This window comes from Mustelus asterias, unplaced genomic scaffold, assembly GCF_964213995.1.
Source record: "Mustelus asterias unplaced genomic scaffold, sMusAst1.hap1.1 HAP1_SCAFFOLD_885, whole genome shotgun sequence".
Lineage (NCBI taxonomy): Eukaryota > Metazoa > Chordata > Chondrichthyes > Carcharhiniformes > Triakidae > Mustelus > Mustelus asterias.
In genome coordinates, this window is record NW_027590831.1 from 94,261 (window position 1) to 112,757 (window position 18,497).

Below are 18,497 nucleotides of genomic sequence, written 5' to 3' on the forward strand. Positions count from 1 at the left end.
GCTTTGATAACAAGTCAGGCAGAGGGAGAACACATTCCCTCTGCGGCGCTGGTCAACAAATCGCTCAACCCTGCTCAAATGCACAATTTGGCAATCATAGATTCCCTACAGAGCGGAAGGAGGCCATTCGGCTCATCGAGCCAGCACCGACAACAATCCCTCCCAGGCCCTATTCCCGTAACCCCACATATTTACCCCACTAATTCCCCTGACACTAAGGGGCAATTTAGCATGGCCAATCCACCTAACCTGCACATCTTTGGATACTAAGGGGCAATTTAACATGGCCAATCCACCTAATCCGCACATCTTTGGACACTAAGGGGCAATTTAGCATGGCCAATCCACCTAACCTACACATCTTTGGACACTAAGGGGCAATTTAGCATGGCCAATGCACCTAACCTGCACATCTTTGGATACTAAGCGGCAATTTAGCATGGCTAATCCCCCTAACCTACACATCTTTGGACACTAAGGGGCAATTTAGCATGGCCAATCCACCCAACCTGCACATCTTTGAACACTAAATTGCCCCTTAGTGTCCTGGGATGTAGGTTAGAGGGATTAGCGGGGTAAATATGTGGGTGATCGGAATAGAGCCTGGGTGGAAATGTTGTCGGTGCAGACTCGATGGGCCAAATTGCCTTCTGCACTGAAGGGATTCTATTCTAGGAAGAAGGGTTGGACAGGTTGGGCCGATATCATTGCAGTTGAGAAGAATGAGAGATGATCTTATTTAGACATGGGATTCCAAGGCGAATGTGATGGGGATGGATGTTTCCTCTTGTGGGAGAGACTAGAACCAGGAGACACAGTTTAAGATGGAGATGAGGAGGAATCTCTTTCTCTCTTGAGGGCTTTTAGTCAGTTGAATTCTCTCCCCCAGGGAGCAGTGGAGGCTGTGCGTCGTTGAATGTATTCAAAGCTGAGTTGGCCAGATTTTTGATCGACAGGGGAGTCTAGGGTGATGGGAGGGGCCAGACAGGAAAGTGGGACTCAGCCATGACCTTATTGAGGGTGGCACAGTGGTTAGCACTGCTGCCTCACAGTGCCAGGGACCTGGGTTTGATTCCGGCCTCAGATGACTGAGCGGAATTTGCATGTTCTCCCCGTGTCTGTGTGGGTTTCCTCCGAGTGCTCCAGTTTCCTCCCACAGTCCAAGGATGTGTAGGTTATATGGATTGTCCATGCTAAATTGCCCCTTATTGTCCAAAGATGTGTAGGGTAGGTGGATTGGCCATGCTAAATTGCCCCTTAGTATCCAAAAATGTGTGGGTTAGATGGATTGGCCATGCTAAATTGCCCTTTGGTATCCAAAGATGTGCGGGTTAGATGGATTGGCCATTCTAAATTGCCCCGTAGTGTCCAACGATGTGCAGGTTAGGCGGATTGACCATTCTAAATTGCCCCTTAGTGTCCAAAGATGTGTAGGTTAGATGGATTGGCCATGCTAAATTGCCCCTTAGCGTCCAACGATGTGCAGATTAAGGGGATTGGCCATGCTAAATTGCCCCTTAGTGTCCAAAGATGTGTAGGTTAGATGGATTGGCCATGTTAAATTGCCCCCTTACTGTCCAAAGATGTGCAGGTTAGGTGGATTGGCCATGCTAGATTGTCCCTTAGTGTCCAAAGATGTGCAGGTTAGGTGGATTGGCCATGCTAAATTACCCCTTAGTGTCCAACGATGTGTGGGTTATGTGGATTAATGGGTAAATATGTGGGGTCATGGGGATGGTCCTTGGTAAGATACCATTTTGGAGAGTTGGCGCCGACTCAATGGGCTGAATGGCCTCCTTCTGAACTGTAGTGATTCTGGGAATGAAGAGCAGGCTCGAAGGGCCGAATGGCCTACCACAATATCAAAGTCCTATGGTCTGTGCTGGCTGTCCAGAAGAACAAGTCATTTAGTGTCGCACCCCCTCCCAGCCTTCCCTGCACTTTGCCCCTCTCACGATAATGACTCCAGTCCCCTGGATTGCCAGACCAGTGACACAACCACTGCTGCTGTCCTGATGGACAAAACGTTTCACCGGACGAAGAGTTTCTAGCTTCCAAATGACAGGAAACAAATGAACCCACGCTCAAACCGGTGGAGGGAGCGGTTGGCGGGGGTGTGTGTGTGCCTCACCTCCGTGAGAAATAACCGCCTTGTACGGGTCCACGCTGGCCATGTCCACCCGGTATTCCTGCTCCCCAATGTGGAAAACCCGCCACAGCTTGCCGTCTTCCGCCTCCTCGTCCGTCACGTGCCCCTGGAAACTTTCCGTGTCCGATAACGAGCGGTACACCCTGGGTAGATCATCTGGCCAGATGTTGAAAGGGTTGTTGGTCGGGGGGGGAGAGCGGGAGGGTGGGGGGGAGAAGAGAGAGAAAAGAAAGCAGTGTTTAGCCCCGAGATGATGCAGGAGAAAGAGAGGAGTAATCTTTGCTCACGTGTGGCACAACTTAATGAGCAAACCTGCCGAAGATATTCTTTGATAATTCGAACAATCTAAAAATCAACCCTTCTCGTACATCACTCCTTCACTACAACCATCTTAAATGCGGACAGGGCCAGAGAGATTCCTGTTCCGAAGAAGAGTCAACTGGACTCGAAACGCTGACTCTAGCATTAACAGAAAGAGACAAGCTGTCGAAGCTTTGTGCCTTGCACTCATCAGGACAGCTCACAAGAAATACAGGGAACAACAATTTATACTGCACCTGAAGAGAGTGGCGATTGGTTGGTGGATGGACTTTGATTGGTGGAGGCGTTGCTGCTTAGCTGCTCCCTGCCGCATTCCCATGGCAACACCTCGACCAATCAGAGTCCATTCGTCAAGCAATCATAGAATCCCAACAGTGAGAAGGAGGCCATTGGCCCATCTGCACTGATAACAATCCCACCCAGACCCTTCCGTTACCCAACATATTTAACCTGCTAGTCCTCCTGATACTAAGGGACAATTTAGCATGGCCAATCCACTGAACCTACATATCTTTGGACACTGAGGGGCAATTTAGCACGGCCAATCTTCCTAACGTACACATCTTTGGACACTAAGGGGGCAATTTAGCATGGCCAATCCACCTAACCTACACATCTTTGGACGCTAAGGGGCAATTTAGCATGACCAATCTTCCTAACGTACACATCTTTGGACACTAAGGGGGCAATTTAGCATGGCCAATCCACCTAACTTGCACATCTTTGGACACTAAGGGACAATTTAGCATGGCCAATCCACCTAACCTACATATCTTTGGACACTAAGGGGCAATTTAGCACAGCCAATCTTCCTAACGTACACATCTTTGGACACTAAGGGGGCAATTTAGCATGGCCAATCAACTTAACCAACTCATCTTTGGAATGTGGGAGGAAACCGGAGGAAACCCACGCAGACACGGGGAGAATGTGCAAACTTCACTCAGTCACCCAAGGCCGGAATTGAACCTGGGTCCCTGGTGCTGTGAGGCAGCAGTGCCGCCCATGGTAGCACAGTTCGCACTCTCCTTCTCACGCAGTACAAATCATTGTTGTCTTTACTGTTGGCGTTTCTCGTGAGCTGACCTGATGAGTGTGAGACTGAAATTTTCGACAGCATGTACCTTTTTTTGGTTCCCCCCCAACCATCCTCCCAAAGCAACATCAACTCCCTTTCTCCCTCCCCCCCAGACGCTACAGCCGCCAGACCCTGCCCAGTTCTTTCTGTTTCTGTCCCGGTGGAAAATCTCACTGGACAGGGCTAGTCCTCCGAGCGTGAGCTCCCAGTCCAAGCTTCGCCAGGGTCTCGGCTTCTGATGTTCTCTTGCTTTGGCCACAGCCAATGCTCTCCAAAACTCCCCAGCACCCGGACGCAAAAGCTAAAGGCCGTCTCCTTTATTTAAAATGGTGGTAGTGGGTTAGAAGTACCGTTACGACCAGTCAGAAGATTTCCCCCCACCCCTCCCCTCCCCCTGCCCCCTCCCACACACACTCGAATTCGGGGCAAATTTACAGAATCGTTTTTCAATTCCCAAATCAACGGGTTATTCAAATAAATCTCAATGGGAAGAATCAAAGATAATTTCTAACAAAGACAGGACAGGGGCTAATTAATCAGACGATGGGAGTGGGAGTTGCTTCTATGATGTGCGGAAGAACGTTCCTGATTGGTCAGTGAAGCACACCAAAAGAAATAACAACCACGTTTCTGATTGGCTCGGCATGCAGGAAATCACCGCCGGCGTGTCGGAAATAAACAGAAATCAGGCCGTAATCAACGGATCCACAAAAAAGCGTTGGCTTACCCGCGGCAGGATTAATGGCGCAGGGCAGAACGCGTTTATCCTTGGGCTGTGCGAATCGACGGGCGTCCATCTCGCTGGCTTGGCTCCCTCTTCCGCCCCCCTCCCCCCCCCCCCACCCACTCGCCATTCCCCGACCGCTAGCCCAGTCGGCCACTTTCCTGAACCACCCCTCGCTTTGCGTCCCGCGTTGGCTTACGCCCCGAGTCGTGGCAGCGCAGTGCCGGCTGCGAAATGGTCAGCGCTGAGAAGGGTCTCCGCGCAGGCTCCATCAACTGAGAGAGAGAGCCAAGACTTGAAGGCACCCGCTGCCTCCTAGGTCCTCGGGAGCACTCTCCAGCCAATGAGATACCTTGTATATAGGTTGAGAGGCGGTAGATTTAAAACTGAGATGAGGAGGAACTATTTCTGGCAGAGGGTGGTGAATTTGTGGAACTCGCTGCCCCATAGCGCGGTGGAATCTGAATCGGCGAATGTTTTCAGGAAGGAGATATATTTCATAGAATCAACAGCGCGGAAACAGGCCCTTTGGCCCAAACTGGTCCAAGCCGACAAAAAAGCCCATCTAAGCTAACCCCATTTGGCCCATACCCCTCTAAACCTTTCCTGTTCATGTATCTGTCCAAATGCCTCTTAAATGTTGTCAATGTCCCTGCCTCAGCCACTTCCTCCGACAGCTCATTCCACACACGTACCACCCTCTGTGTAAAACAAGTTGCTCCTCAGGTTCCCATTAATTCTTTCTGCTCTTAACTTAAACCTGCGCCCTCTAGTCCTCGATTCCCCAACCCTGGGAAAAAGACTGAGTGCATTCACCCTATCCATGCCTCTCATGATCTTATACACCTCGAGAAGATCACCTCTCTGTCTCCTACCATCCAAAGAGAAAAGTCTTAGCCTGTCCAATCTCTCCCGATAACTCAGTCCCTTGAGTCATGGCAACATCCAAGAAACAATACTTTTCACTGTCTGTTAATCTATGTGACAATAATAAATCAAATCAAGTCAAAACTCCTTGTAAATCTCTTCTGCACTCTTTCCAGTTTAATAACATCTTTCCTATAGCAAGGCGACCAAAACTGAACACATTACTCCAGGTGTGGCCTCACTAACGTCCTGCACAACTGCAACATAACTTCCCAACTTCTATACTTAAATATCCTGACTGATGAAGGCCAGCATGCCAAAAGCCTTCTTCACTGCCCTATCTACCTGTGACTCCACCTTTAGAGAACCGTGCACCTGAACTCCAAGATCCCTCCGGTCCACAATACTCCCTAAGGTCCTACCATTCATCATGAAAGTCCTACCTTGATTTGACTTTCCAAAATGCAACACCTCACGCTTATCTGTGTTGAACCCCATTTGCCATTTCTCGGCCCACTTCCCCAGCTGATCAAGATCCTGCTGCAATTTTTGATAACCTTCCTCACTGTCTACAACGCCACCTGTTTTAGTGTCATCTGCAAACTTACTGAACATGCCTTGTACATCCTCATTGACATAGATAACAAACAGCAATGGCCCCAGCATTAATTTATTCCTGATAATAAAAGGGATAAGGGGATATGGGGAACATGTGGGGAGGTGGATTTGAGACCAGGGAGAGATCAGCCATGATCTGATTGAATGGCGGAGCAGGCTCGAAGGGCTGAATCGCCTACTTCTGCTCCTAGTTCCTATGTTCCCCTGTTTTGGAAGCATATTTGTTGCTGTAACGCAGGAAGCCAGGCTGCCAATTTGCGCACAGCAAGCTCCAACTGTGATCTGTGCGAGTAACGTCAGCCGAGAGCTGGTTGGGTTCAAGTCAGGATCATAGAATCCCTACAGTGCAGAAGAGGCCATTCAGCCCATCGGGTCTGCACCGACTCTCTGACACGTATCTTAATCAGGCCCCATCCCTGTAACCCCACTCAATTTCCATGGCTAATCCATCTAAACTAGATGTCTTGGGACACTAAGGGGCAATTTAACTTGGCCAATCCACCTAACCTGCACATCTTTGAATACTAAGGGGCAATTTAGCATGGCCAATCCACCCAACCAACACATCTTTGAATACTAAGGGGCAATTTAGCATGGCCAATCCACCCAACCAACACATCTTTGAATACTAATGGGCAATTTAGCATAGCCAATCCACCCAACCAGCACATCTTTGTACACTAAGGGGCAATTTAGCATGACCAATCCACCCAACCAGCACATCTTTGTACACTAAGGGGCAATTTAGCATGGCCAATCCACCCAACCAGCACATCTTTGGACACTAAGGGGCAATTTAGCACGGCCAAACAACCTAGCCTGCACATCTTTGGACTATGGGAGGAAACCGGAGCACCCGGAGGCAACTTACTCAGACACGCGGGGGAGAACGTGTAGACTCCGCACAGATAGTGACCCAAGCCGGGAATCGAACCCAGGTCCCTGGTGCTGTGAGGCAGCAGTGCTAACCACTGTGCTGCCGTGCCATCCAATGACAATAGTTGTCTGGGTGGTGTTCAAGTATGAATCAGATTTTGTGATGGAATTCGGGGGGGGGTGGGTTGAGAACTTTTTTAAAAATTCATTCGTGGGACAAGGGCGTCGCTGGCGGGCCAGCATTTATTGCCCAACCCTAGTTGTCCTCGAAACTGAGTGACTTGTTAGGCCATTTCAAAGGGCAGTTGAGAGTCAACCACATTGCTGTGGCTCTGGAGTCACATGTAGGCCAGACCGGGGTAAGGACGGCAGATTTCCTTCCCTAAAGGGAACCAGATGGGTTTTTCCGACAATGGGTCATCAGTAGATTCTTAATTCCAGATATTTTTTATTGAATTCAAAATCCACCATCTGCCGTGGTGGGATTCGAACCCGAGTCCCCCAGAACATTAGCTGAGATTCTGGATTAAATGGTCGAGTGATAATACCACTAGACCATCTCCTCCCTATGGGGGCACGGTTTAAGAACAAGACAGAGAGAGGGAGAGAAAGACTGAGAGAGGGAAAGAAATGATGTGGAGATGTCGGCGTTGGACTGGGGTAAACACAGTAAGAAGTCTCACAACACCAGGTTAAAGTCCAGCAGGTTTATCTGATAGCAGAAGGCACTAGCTTTCGGGGCGCCGCTTCTTCATCAGGTGAGTGGGATTTCAGTTCACAAACAGGGCATATAAAGACACAAACTCAATTTACAAAATAATGGTTGGAATGCGAGTCTTTACAGGTAATCAAGTCTTAAAGGTACAGACAATGTGAGTGGAGAGAGGGTTAAGCACAGGTTAAAGAGATGTGTATTGTCTCCAGCCAGGACAGTTAGTGAGATTTTGCAAGCCCAGGCAAGTCGTGAGGGTTACAGATAGTGTGACATGAACCCAAGATCCCGGTTGAGGCCGTCCTCATGTGTGCGGAACTTGGCTATCAGTCTCTGCTCAGCGATTCTGCGCTGTTGTGTGTCGTGAAGGCCGCCTTGGAGAACGCTTACCTGAAGATCAGAGGCTGAATGCCTGTGACCGTTGAAGTGTTCCCCGACTGGAAGAGAACACTCCTGCCTGGTGATTGTCGAGCGGTGTTCATTCATCCGTTGTCATAGCGTCTGCATGGTTTCCCCAATGTACCATGCCTCGGGACAACCTTTCCTGCAGCATATCAGGTCGACAACGTTGGCCGAGTTGCAAGAGTATGTACCGTGTACCTGGTGGATGGTGTTCTCACGTGAGATGATGGCATTCGTGTCGATGGGATTCGCAGCCTTCAAGAGAACAGTGACCAAGACACCACACAACCCTGCCACAGCAACCTCTGCAAGACGTGCCGGATCATCGACACGGATGCCATCATCTCACGTGAGAACACCATCCACCAGGTACACGGTACATACTCTTGCAACTCGGCCAGCGTTGTCTACCTGATACGCTGCAGGAAAGGATGTCCCGAGGCATGGTACATTGGGGAAACCATGCCGCGCTACGACAACGGATGAATGAACACCGCTCGACAATCACCAGGCAAGAGTGTTCTCTTCCTGTTGGGGAGCACTTCAGCAGTCACGGGCATTCGGCCTCTGATCTTCAGGTAAGCGTTCTCCAAGGTGGTCTTCACGACACGACAGCGCAGAGTCGCTGAGCAGAGACTGATAGCCAAGTTCCGCACACATGAGGACGGCCTCAACCAGGATCTTGGGTTCATGTCACACTATCTGTAACCCTCACGACTTGCCTGGGCTTGCAAAATCTCACTAACTGTCCTGTCTGGAGACAATACACATCTCTTTAACCTGTGCTTAACCCTCTCTCCACTCACATTGTCTGTACCTTTAAGACTTGATTACCTGTAAAGACTCGCATTCCAACCATTATTTTGTAAATTGAGTTTGTGTCTTTATATGCCCTGTTTGTGAACTGAAATCCCACTCACCTGACGAAGCAGCAGCGCGCCGAAAGCTTGTGATTTTTGCTACCAAATAAACCTGTCGGACTTTAACCTGGTGTTGTGAGACTTCTTAGAGGGAAAGAAAGACAGAGAGAGGGAGAGAAAGACTGAGAAAGGGAGAGAAAGACAGAGAGAGGGAGAGAAAGACAGAGAATGAGAGAGGCTGACAGAGAGAGAGAGAGACTGAGAGAGAAAGACTGACAGAGAGAGAAGCGTGAGAGAGGGAGAGAGAGACAGAGAGAGAGAGACTGACAGGGAGAGACAAACTGACAGAGATAGACAGAGAGAGAGGATGGGATTTTACGGCCTTGCTTGGACGAGACTGGATATTCCCGTCCGAGGTCAACGGAGATTTCCGTTGTTGGACCCTCGCCCGTTCTGATTCTGGACGGCCAAGTGGTAGAGTCCCGGCCAGAGAGAGAGACAGACAGAGAGAAAGGGACAGAGAGAGAGAGACAGAGAGAGACAGAGAGCAAGAGAGAGAGAGACACACAGAGAGAAAGACAGAGAGAAAGAGACAGAGAGAGAGAGAGAGACAGAGCGAGAGAGAGAGAGACACAGAGAGAGAGACAGAGAGAGAGACAGAGAGAGAGACAGAGAGAGAGACAGAGAGAGAGACAGAGAGACAGAGAGAGAGACAGACAGTGAGAGACAGAGAGAGAGACAGAGAGTGAGAGACAGAGAGTGAGAGACAGAGAGTGAGAGACAGAGAGTGAGAGACAGAGAGTGAGAGACAGAGAGAGAGAGACAGAGAGAGAGAGAGACAGAGAGAGAGAGACAGAGAGTGAGAGACAGAGAGTGAGAGACAGAGAGTGAGAGACAGAGAGTGAGAGACAGAGAGTGAGAGACAGAGAGAGAGAGACACACACACAGAGAGAGAGACAGAGGGAGAGAGAGGCAGAGAGAGAGAGACAAAGAGAAAGAAACACAGCGAGACAGACAGAGAGGGGCCGACAGAGTGAGAGATAAAACTTTGAGAGAGACCGAGAGTGTTTGAGAGTGACTGATCCATGACTGATACTCTGGAGATCTGGGGTGGGGACGGGAAAGGAGACAAACATCAGGTTGCTCAGAGAGCTGGCTGGGATGGACTACAGCGAGCAGGAAGGGAGGGAGCTGGAGGCTCAACAGCCCTTTGATTGTTTCTGTGGCTGGAAGAATTGGTAGCAGCTTGCTTAGTCCTTCAGGGCTGGTGCATAACAGGTGCCCAATATTCTCAGTCCCGTCAGTTGATGGCTCTAAATGTACTTACTGCCCAGGGAAATCTCCCCAGTGCCGATCAGACCTGTTTCGCAAAGCAGAAGGACAGGGGGGGGGGGGGGGGGGCAAGTTCCCCCTCCGAGCCACTCACCATCCCGACTTGGAAATATATCGGCCGTTCCTTCACTGTGGCTGGGGTCAAAATCCTGGAACTCCCTCCCTAACAGCACCGTGGGTGTACCTACCCCACACAGGGTTCATGATGGCAGCTCACTCACCAACGTCTCAGGGGGCAGTTAGGGAGGGGCAGTAAATGCTGGGCCTGGTCAGCGATGTCCACATCCCATAAATGAATAATTTTTTTAAAAACGGGCAACATATAGCCTTTTCCTCCCACTTCCATCCTCGCAATCTCCCCCCCCCACTAGCTGCCAATCCCACCTCTGCGAACTCCCTCCTGCCCATCTAATAAGGTTAATGGGAAGCGCCAGAGGAGGTCAGCTGGGCAGGTGACTTCCCGAAGGAACATGGCGTTCCATCCACCCGTCAACTGGTGCGTCGGTGGATCCTCCACGTTCCTTGAACATCCAGGAGCGAGAGTGGATACCCGCCACAGGCCGGCAGGGAATCCCAGCCTCCAGCATCGCGAGACCAGTCTAACTAAGGTCGGCACGTGGCGGAGGGCGAAGCGTACGTGAAGGCAGCGGAGATGATTGAAGAGAATTGATTAGATGTTGATTGGTCCGTTTACCTTCCCACTCAAATTCATTACCATTCTCTGGCAACTCAAAAGACTCGCTATCCGAAGGGGTATCTAAGTCCTCCACATTAATATCAAGCGAATCCCCTTCCAGTTCGTCTGGGGTCCTGTCCTCAGAGTGCGTCGCCTCCCCGTTACCTTCCAGCGTCAAACTGATCGCTGGCGCGAGAAGACGCTTCTTGTGCTGGTTCCCGCACAGCTGCAGAGTGTTCGGTGGCACTGAAAAAGGAACAAAGTGAGAGAGAGAGAGCTTCGATCAACAAATCTCCTTCTAAATAACCGTCCCCTCAATCTAACCTACGCAGCCTTGGACACTAAGGGTCAATTTAGCATGACCAATCCACCTAACCCGCACATCTTTTGGCACTAAGGTGTAATTTAGCATGGCCAATCCATCTAACCTACACATCCTTGGGCACTAAGGGTCAATTTAGCACGGCCAATCCACCTAACCTGCACATCTTTGGGCACTAAGGGGCAATTTAGCATGGCCAATCCCCCTAACCTACACATCTTTGGGCACTAAGGGGCAATTTAGCATGGCCAATCCCCCTAACCTACACATCTTTGGGCACTAAGGGTCAATTTAGCATGACCAATCCCCCTAACCTACACATCTTTGGGCACTAAGGGTCAATTTAGCATGACCAATCCCCCTAATTTACACATCTTTGGGCACTAAGGGGCAATTTAGCATGGCCAATCCACCTAACCTGCACATCTTTGGGCACTAAGGGTCAATTTAGCATGACCAATCCACCTAACCCGCACATCTTTGGACACTAAGGGGCAATTTAGCACGGCCAATCCATCTAACCTGCACATCTTTGGGCACTAAGGTGTAATTTAGCACGGCCAATCCACCTAACCTGCACATCCAGGGGATCGTTTGCCTTTCCTCAGCCTGCTTTCTAAACCGTATAAACATTTCTACGACTGTAGTGAGGAACGACTTCAGTGGAGAAATGTTGTTGCAATTGTACAGGGTGTTGGTGAGACCACATCTGACGTATTCTGTCCAGCTTTGGTCTTATCTGAGGAAGGATGTGGCATTGGAGGCAGTTCAGAGGAGGTTCACCAGATTGATACCGGTGATGAAAGGGTTTGTTTTATTGGCGTCACAAGTCGGCTCACATTAACACTGCGATGAAATTACTGTGAAAATCCCCCTAGTCACCACACTCTGGCGCCTGTTTGGGTACACTGAGGGAGAATTTGGCACGGCCAATCCACGTCTTTCGGACTGTGGGAGGGAACCGGAGCACCCAGAGGAAACCCACGCAGACATGGGGAGAATGTGCAGACTCCACACAGACAGTGACCCGAGCCAGTGACCTGGAGCACCCAGAGGAAACCCACGCAGACACGGGGAGAACATGCAGACTCAGAGGCTGGGAATTGAACCCGGGTCCCTGGCGCTGTGAGGCAGCAGTGCTGACCCACTGTGTTAGCCCCAGACAGATTTCTGATTTTAAAAAGTGGGTTAAAGGGATATGGGGAACAGGTGGGGAGGTGGATCTGAGACCAGGGAGAGATCAGCCATGATCTGATTGAATGGCGGAGCAGGCTCGAAGAGCTGAATTAGCTGACTTCTGCCCCTAATTCCCATGTTTTACAATGATTTGATTGAAGTTTATAAGATGGTGAATGGTTTTGACAAAGTGGATGTGGAAGGGATGTTTCCACTTGTGGGTGAGTCCAGAATTAGTGGGGGGCTATGTTTTACAATTAGGGGTCACCCTGATAGAATGGATAAGAGGAGGAATCCTTTCTCTCAGAGCGACTGTGGAACTCTCTGCCTCAGAAGGTGGCGGAAGTGCGGCCCATTGAATATTTTTAAGGTGGAGGTAGATAGATTCTTATTGGGTGAGGGGATCAAAGGTGAAAAGTTAAAGTTTATTTATTACTGACAAATAGGTGAGTGGGCGGCACGGTGGCACAGTGGGTTAACACTGCTGCCTCACAGCGCGAGGGACCCGGGTTCGATTCCCGGCCTCGGGTCACGGTCTGTGTGGAGTCTGCACGTCCTCCCCGTGTCTGCGTGGGTTTCCTCCGGGTGCTCCAGCTTCCTCCCACAGTCTGAAAGACGTGCTGGTTAGGGTGCATTGGCCGTGCTAAATTCTCCCTCAGTGTACCCGAACAGGCACCGGAGTGTGGCAACTAGGGGATTTTCACAGTAACTTTGTTGCAGTGTTAATGTAAGCCTAAAGTAGAAGTTTATTTATTAGTCACAAGTAAGTCTTACATTAACACAGCAACGAAGTTACTGTGAAATTCCCCTAGTCGCCACACTCCGGCGCCTGTTCGGGTAACACTGAGGGAGAATTTAAAACGGCCAATGCACCCTGACCAACACGTCTTTCGGACTGCGGGAGGAAACCGGAGCACCCGGAGGAAACCCACGCAGACACGGGGAGAACATGCAGACTGCACACAGACAGTGACCTGAGCCGGGAATCGAACCCGGGTCCCTGGAGCTGTGGGGCAGCAGTGCTGATCACTGTGACACCATGCCGGGAGGAGGGGGAGGTGGGGGACGGTGTTGTTAGGGAATGTGGAATTCAAAACAAACAGATCAGCCAGGATCTCATCGCGTGGCGGAGTGTGCTCGAAGGGCCGAATGGCCTTACTCCTGTTCCTATTTCGTATGTGGGGCAGGCAGAGAGGAATTGAGACCAGTACTACTGGCCACCCATTTCTGGTCTGAAGGAGCAGGGGGGGTAAACCACGAGTTGTGGGTTGTCCCTGCAGTGGCAATGGGATGGCACGGTGGCACAGTGGTTAGCACTGCTGCCTCACAGCGCCAGGGACCCAGGTTCGATTCCCGGCTTGGGTCACTGTCTGTGCGGAGTCTGCACCTTCTCCCCGTGTCTGCGTGGGTTTCCTCCGGGTGCTCCCGGTTTCCTCCCACAGTCTGAAAGACGTGCTGGTTAGGGTGCATTGACCCGAACAGGCACCGGAGTGTGGCGACTCGGGGAATTTCACAGTAACTTCATTGCTGTGTTAATGTAAACCTTACTTGTGACTAATAAACTTTTTTTTAAAAAACTTTAATTATCTCCCCCTCTGATAGTCACACTCTAGAAATTTCACACGTAGTATAATTACCAGGTCTGTTGACATTTGTATTGGCATTCAGGTCATCCTCTGTCATGGCATCTGTATCTTCTGGAAGAGGTCTGCCGATTAAAAAACAGATTTACAGAGAAACTAGAAGCAGGAGGAGGCCATTCGGCCCTTTGAGCCTGCTCCCCCATTCATTACGATCATGGTTGATCATCAAATTCAATATCCTGATCTCCCCTTCCCCCCATCCCTCGATCCCTTTAGCCCCGATGGCTATATCTAATTCCTTCTTGAAATCTCACAACGTTTTGGCCTCAACTACTTTCTGTGGGAGTGAATTCCACACATTCACCACCCTCTGGGTGAAGAAATTTCCCCTCACCTCAGTTCTAAAAGGTTTACCCCTTATCCTCAAACTATGTCCATAGATCTCTGAAAGCAGAAAGGCAGGTAAATAGGATGGTGAAAAAGGCAAATGGCACACTCGCCTTTATCAATCAGGGGATAGATTACCAAAGCAGAGAGGTCACGATGGAGATGTGTAGAACTTTGGTGAGGCCACAGCTGGAGCACTGTGTGCAGTTCTGGTCGCCACATTATAGGAAGGACGTGGTTGCACTGGAGGGGGTGCAGAGGAGATTCACCGGGATGTTGCCAGGGATGGAGCACTTAAGTTATGAAGAGCGGTTGGGTAGGCTTGGGTTGTTTTCTCTGGAGGACTGACCTGATCGAGGTGTACAAGATTATGAGGGGCACGGACAGGGTGGATAGGGAGCAGCTGTTCCCCTTAGTTGAAGGGTCAGTTACAAGGGGACACAAGTTAAAAGTCAGACGTGGGAGGTTTAGGGGCGATTTGAGGAAAGAGTTTTTTACCCAGAGGGTGGTGAGGGTCTGGAATGCGCTGCCTGGGAGGGTGCTGGAGGTGGGATGCCTCACATCCTTTATAAAGTACCTGGATGAGCACTTGGCATGGTCAGGACCTTTCATGTGTCGGTGCAGACTCGATGGGCCGAAGGGCCTCCCCTGCACTGTAGTATACTGTGATTCTGTGATATATCCCCACTTAGCTCTTGTTCACTGCGCACCACGGATTCTGAGGATGCCTACTTAAAACCCTTATGAACCACCGCTGAATTTAGTCCCTACTTTCTCTCTTGCCAGTTAGAAACTTCCCCCCCTATTTAGGAAGGAAGTAACTTTTTTTCCAAATTCATCCCTGGAATGTCACTGCCAAGTCCAACAATAATAAATCAAATCTATGTACTCTATGAACGGTATGCTTTGTCTGCATAGCGCGCAAGAAACAATACTTTTCACTGTATCCCAATACACGTGACAATAATAAATCAAATCAAATATAGAACATAGAACATTACAGCGCAGTACAGGCCCTTCGGCCCTCGATGTTGCGCCGACCTGTGAAACCAATCTAAAGCCCATCTAACCTACACTATTCCAATATCATCCATATGTTTATCCAATGACCATTTGAATGCTCTTAATGTTGACGAGTCCACTACTGCTGCAGGCAGAGCATTCCACTCCCTTACTATTCTCTGAGTAAAGAATCTACCTCTAACATCTGTCCTATATCTCTCACCCCTCAATTTAAAGCTATGTCCCCTCGTGTTAGCCATCACCATCCGAGGAAAAAGGTTCTCACTATCCACCCTATCTAATCCTCTGATCATCTTGTATGCCTCTATTAAGTCACCTCTTAACCTTCTTCTCTCTAATGAAAACAACCTCAAGTCCCTCAGCCTTTCCTCATACGATTTTCCCACCATACCAGGCAACATCCTGGTAAATCTCCTCTGCACCCTTTCCAACACTTCCACATCTTTCCTATAATGCGGCGACCAGAACTGTACGCAATACTCCAAGTGCGGCCGCACCAAAGTTTTGTACAGTTGCAGCATGACCTCCTGGCTCCGAAACTCAATCCCTCTACCAATAAAAGCTAACACACCGTCTGCCTTCTTAACAACCCTATCAACCTGGGTGCCAATTTTCAGGGATCTATGCACATGGACACCTAGATCCCTCTGTTCATCCACACTACCAAGTATCTTACCATTAGCCCAGTACTCTGTATTCCTGTTACTCCTTCCAAAGTGAATCACCTCACACTTTTCTGCATTAAACTCCATTTGCCACCTCTCAGCCCAGCACTGCAGCTTATCTATGTCCCTCTGTAACCTGCAACAACCTTCCGCACTGTCCACAACTCCACCGACTTTAGTGTCATCTGCAAATTTACTAATCCATCCTTCTACGCCCTCATCCAGGTCATTAATAAAAATGACAAACAGCAGTGGCCCCAAAACAGATCCTTGCAGTACACCACTAGTAACTGAACTCCAGGATGAATATTTCCCATCAACCACCACCCTCTGTTTTCTTACACCTAGCCAATTCCTGATCCAAACCACTAAATTTACCCTTTCAATCCCATGTGTCCGTATTTTCTGCAAAAGCTTACCATGGGGAACCTTATCAAACGCTTGGCTGAAATCCATATACACCACATCAACCGCTTTACCCTCATCCACCTCTTTGGTCACCTTCTCAAAGAACTCAATAAGGTTTGTGAGGCACAACCTACCCTTCACAAAACCGTGCTGACTATCCCTAATCAAATTATTCCTTTCTAGGTGATTATAAATCCTATCTCTTATAATCCTTTCCAAAACTTTGCCCACAACAGAAGTAAGGCTCACTGGTCTATAATTACCAGGGTTGTCCCTACTCCCCTCCTTGAACAAGGGGACAACATTTGCTATCCTCCAGTCTTCTGGCACTGTTCCTGTAGACAATGACGACACAAAGATCAAAGCCAAAGGCTCTGCAATCTCCTCTCTAGCCTCCCAGAGAATCCTAGGATAAATCCCATCCGGCCCAGGGGACTTATCTATTTTTACCCTTTCCAGAATTGCTAACACCTCCTCCTTATGAACCTCAATCCCATCCAGTCCAACAGCCTGCATCTCAGTACTCCCCTCGACAACACTGTCCCTCTCCAGTGTGAATACCGACGAAAATTATTCATTTAGTGCCTCTCCTATCTCTTCAGACTCCACACACAACTTCCCACCACTGTCCTTGACTGGCCCTAATCTTACCCTAGTCATTCTTTTATTCCTGACATACCTATAGAAAGCTTCAGGGTTTTCCTTGATCCTACCTGCCAGAGACTTCTCATGTCCCCTCCTGGCTCTTCTTAACTCTTTCTTTAGGTCCTTCCTGACTAACTTGTAACTCTCAAGTGCCCTAACTGAGCCTTCACGTCTCATCTTAACATAAGTCTCCTTCTTCCTCTTCACAAGAGATTCAACCTCCTTCATAAACCACGGTTCCCTAACATGACTGCTTCCTCCCTGCCTGACAGGTACATATTTATCAAGGACGCGTAGTAGCTGTTCCTCGAACAAGTTCTCATTACAATTGTGCCCATCCCCTGCAGTTTCTTTCTCCAACCTATGCCACCTAAATCTCACCTCATCGCATCATAATTTCCTTTTCCCCAGCTATAACTCTTGCCCTTTGGTATATACCTATCCCTTTCCATTGCTAAGGTAAACGTAATCGAATTGTGGTCACTGTCACCAAAGTGCTCACCTACCTCCAAATCTAACACCTGGCCTGGTTCATTACCCAGTACCAAATCCAGTGTGGCCTCGCCTCTTGTTGGTCTATCTACATACTGCGTCAGGAAACCCTCCTGCACACATTGGACAAAAACTGACCCCTCTAAAGTACTTGAACTGTAGCTTTTCCAGTCAATATTTGTAAAGTTAAAGTCCCCCAGAACAACTACCCTGTTACTTTCGCTCCTATCCAGAATCATCCCTGCAATCTTTTCCTCTACATCTCTGGAACTTTTCGGAGGTCTATAAAAAACTCCCAACAGGATGACCTCTCCTTTCCTGTTTCTAACCTCAGCCCAAACTACCTCAGTAGACGAGTCCTCATCAAATGTCCTTTCTGCCACCGTAATATTGTCCTTGACTAACAATGCCACACCTCCCCCTCTTTTACCACCTTCCCTGCACTTACTGAAACACCTAAACCCTGGAACCTACAGCAACCATTCCTGTCCCTGCTCTATCCATGTCTCCGAGATGGCCACAACATCGAAATCCCAGGTACCAACCCATGCTGCAAGCTCACCCACCTTATTCCGGATGCTCCTGGCGTTGAAGTATACACACTTCAAACCACCTTCCTGCCTGCCAGGACACTCCTGCGACCCTGAAACCTCATCCATGACCTCACTACTCTCAACCTCCTGTACACCGGAGCTACAATTCAGGTTCCCACCCCCCTGCTGAATATAGGGGGTCTGCATCAAATTGATATTAAATCTGACCAAGTAGGTCTGCCATCCCGCAATGCAGAATCGCACAGACGGCCTTATCTTACTTTGGAAAGTCTTCATCCTGCCATTCTTCTCGGAATTCCATATCTTCGATCCGTACGCCCGGGGACCCCGGCGTCTCCGACTGTTCCTTCTGGAGACTGGAATAGGAAAGATTATAGTGAGGCAGTGGCCGCGAAGCGGGGTAAGGGGGAGATACAAAAGCGTTTTGAACTGCGTCCTACACGGAAATGACCCCAGTTACTAACAGCGCTGCCAAGAAGGGTTGGCTGAGCTGCGGACGATATCCATGCTTGTATGTAGCAGCTCGCCACTGAAGGACTCCTTCTACTATCGCACCACCCCCGCCCTGTGCCCACATTTCCCCCCCCCCCCCGCTCCGTCAACCGGGACCTCGATTCAGGCGCCCCG

At 49.5% G+C, this 18,497-nt stretch overlaps 1 protein-coding gene across 4 annotated transcripts in view; it reads right to left on the bottom strand.

The window, feature by feature from the left end:
• The window catches only part of LOC144487573 (BCL2/adenovirus E1B 19 kDa protein-interacting protein 2-like), a 69,712-nt gene that overhangs the window by 13,021 nt on the left and 38,194 nt on the right, over positions 1 to 18,497 (bottom strand). For 3 of the 4 annotated variants that reach the window (XR_013496430.1, XM_078205655.1, XM_078205657.1), the window contains exons 2-5: positions 18,131 to 18,226; positions 13,751 to 13,821; positions 10,634 to 10,861; positions 2,132 to 2,305 (exon numbers count right to left, since the gene is read on the bottom strand). Coding sequence is in view for 3 of the 4 variants with exons in the window: in XM_078205655.1 (XP_078061781.1) it covers positions 2,132 to 2,305; positions 10,634 to 10,861; positions 13,751 to 13,821; positions 18,131 to 18,226 (569 nt within the window). In the remaining variant the exon portion in view is untranslated. The remainder of the gene's footprint in view (positions 1 to 2,131; positions 2,306 to 10,633; positions 10,862 to 13,750; positions 13,822 to 18,130; positions 18,227 to 18,497) is intronic. The other variant, XM_078205656.1, reaches the window with a different exon arrangement.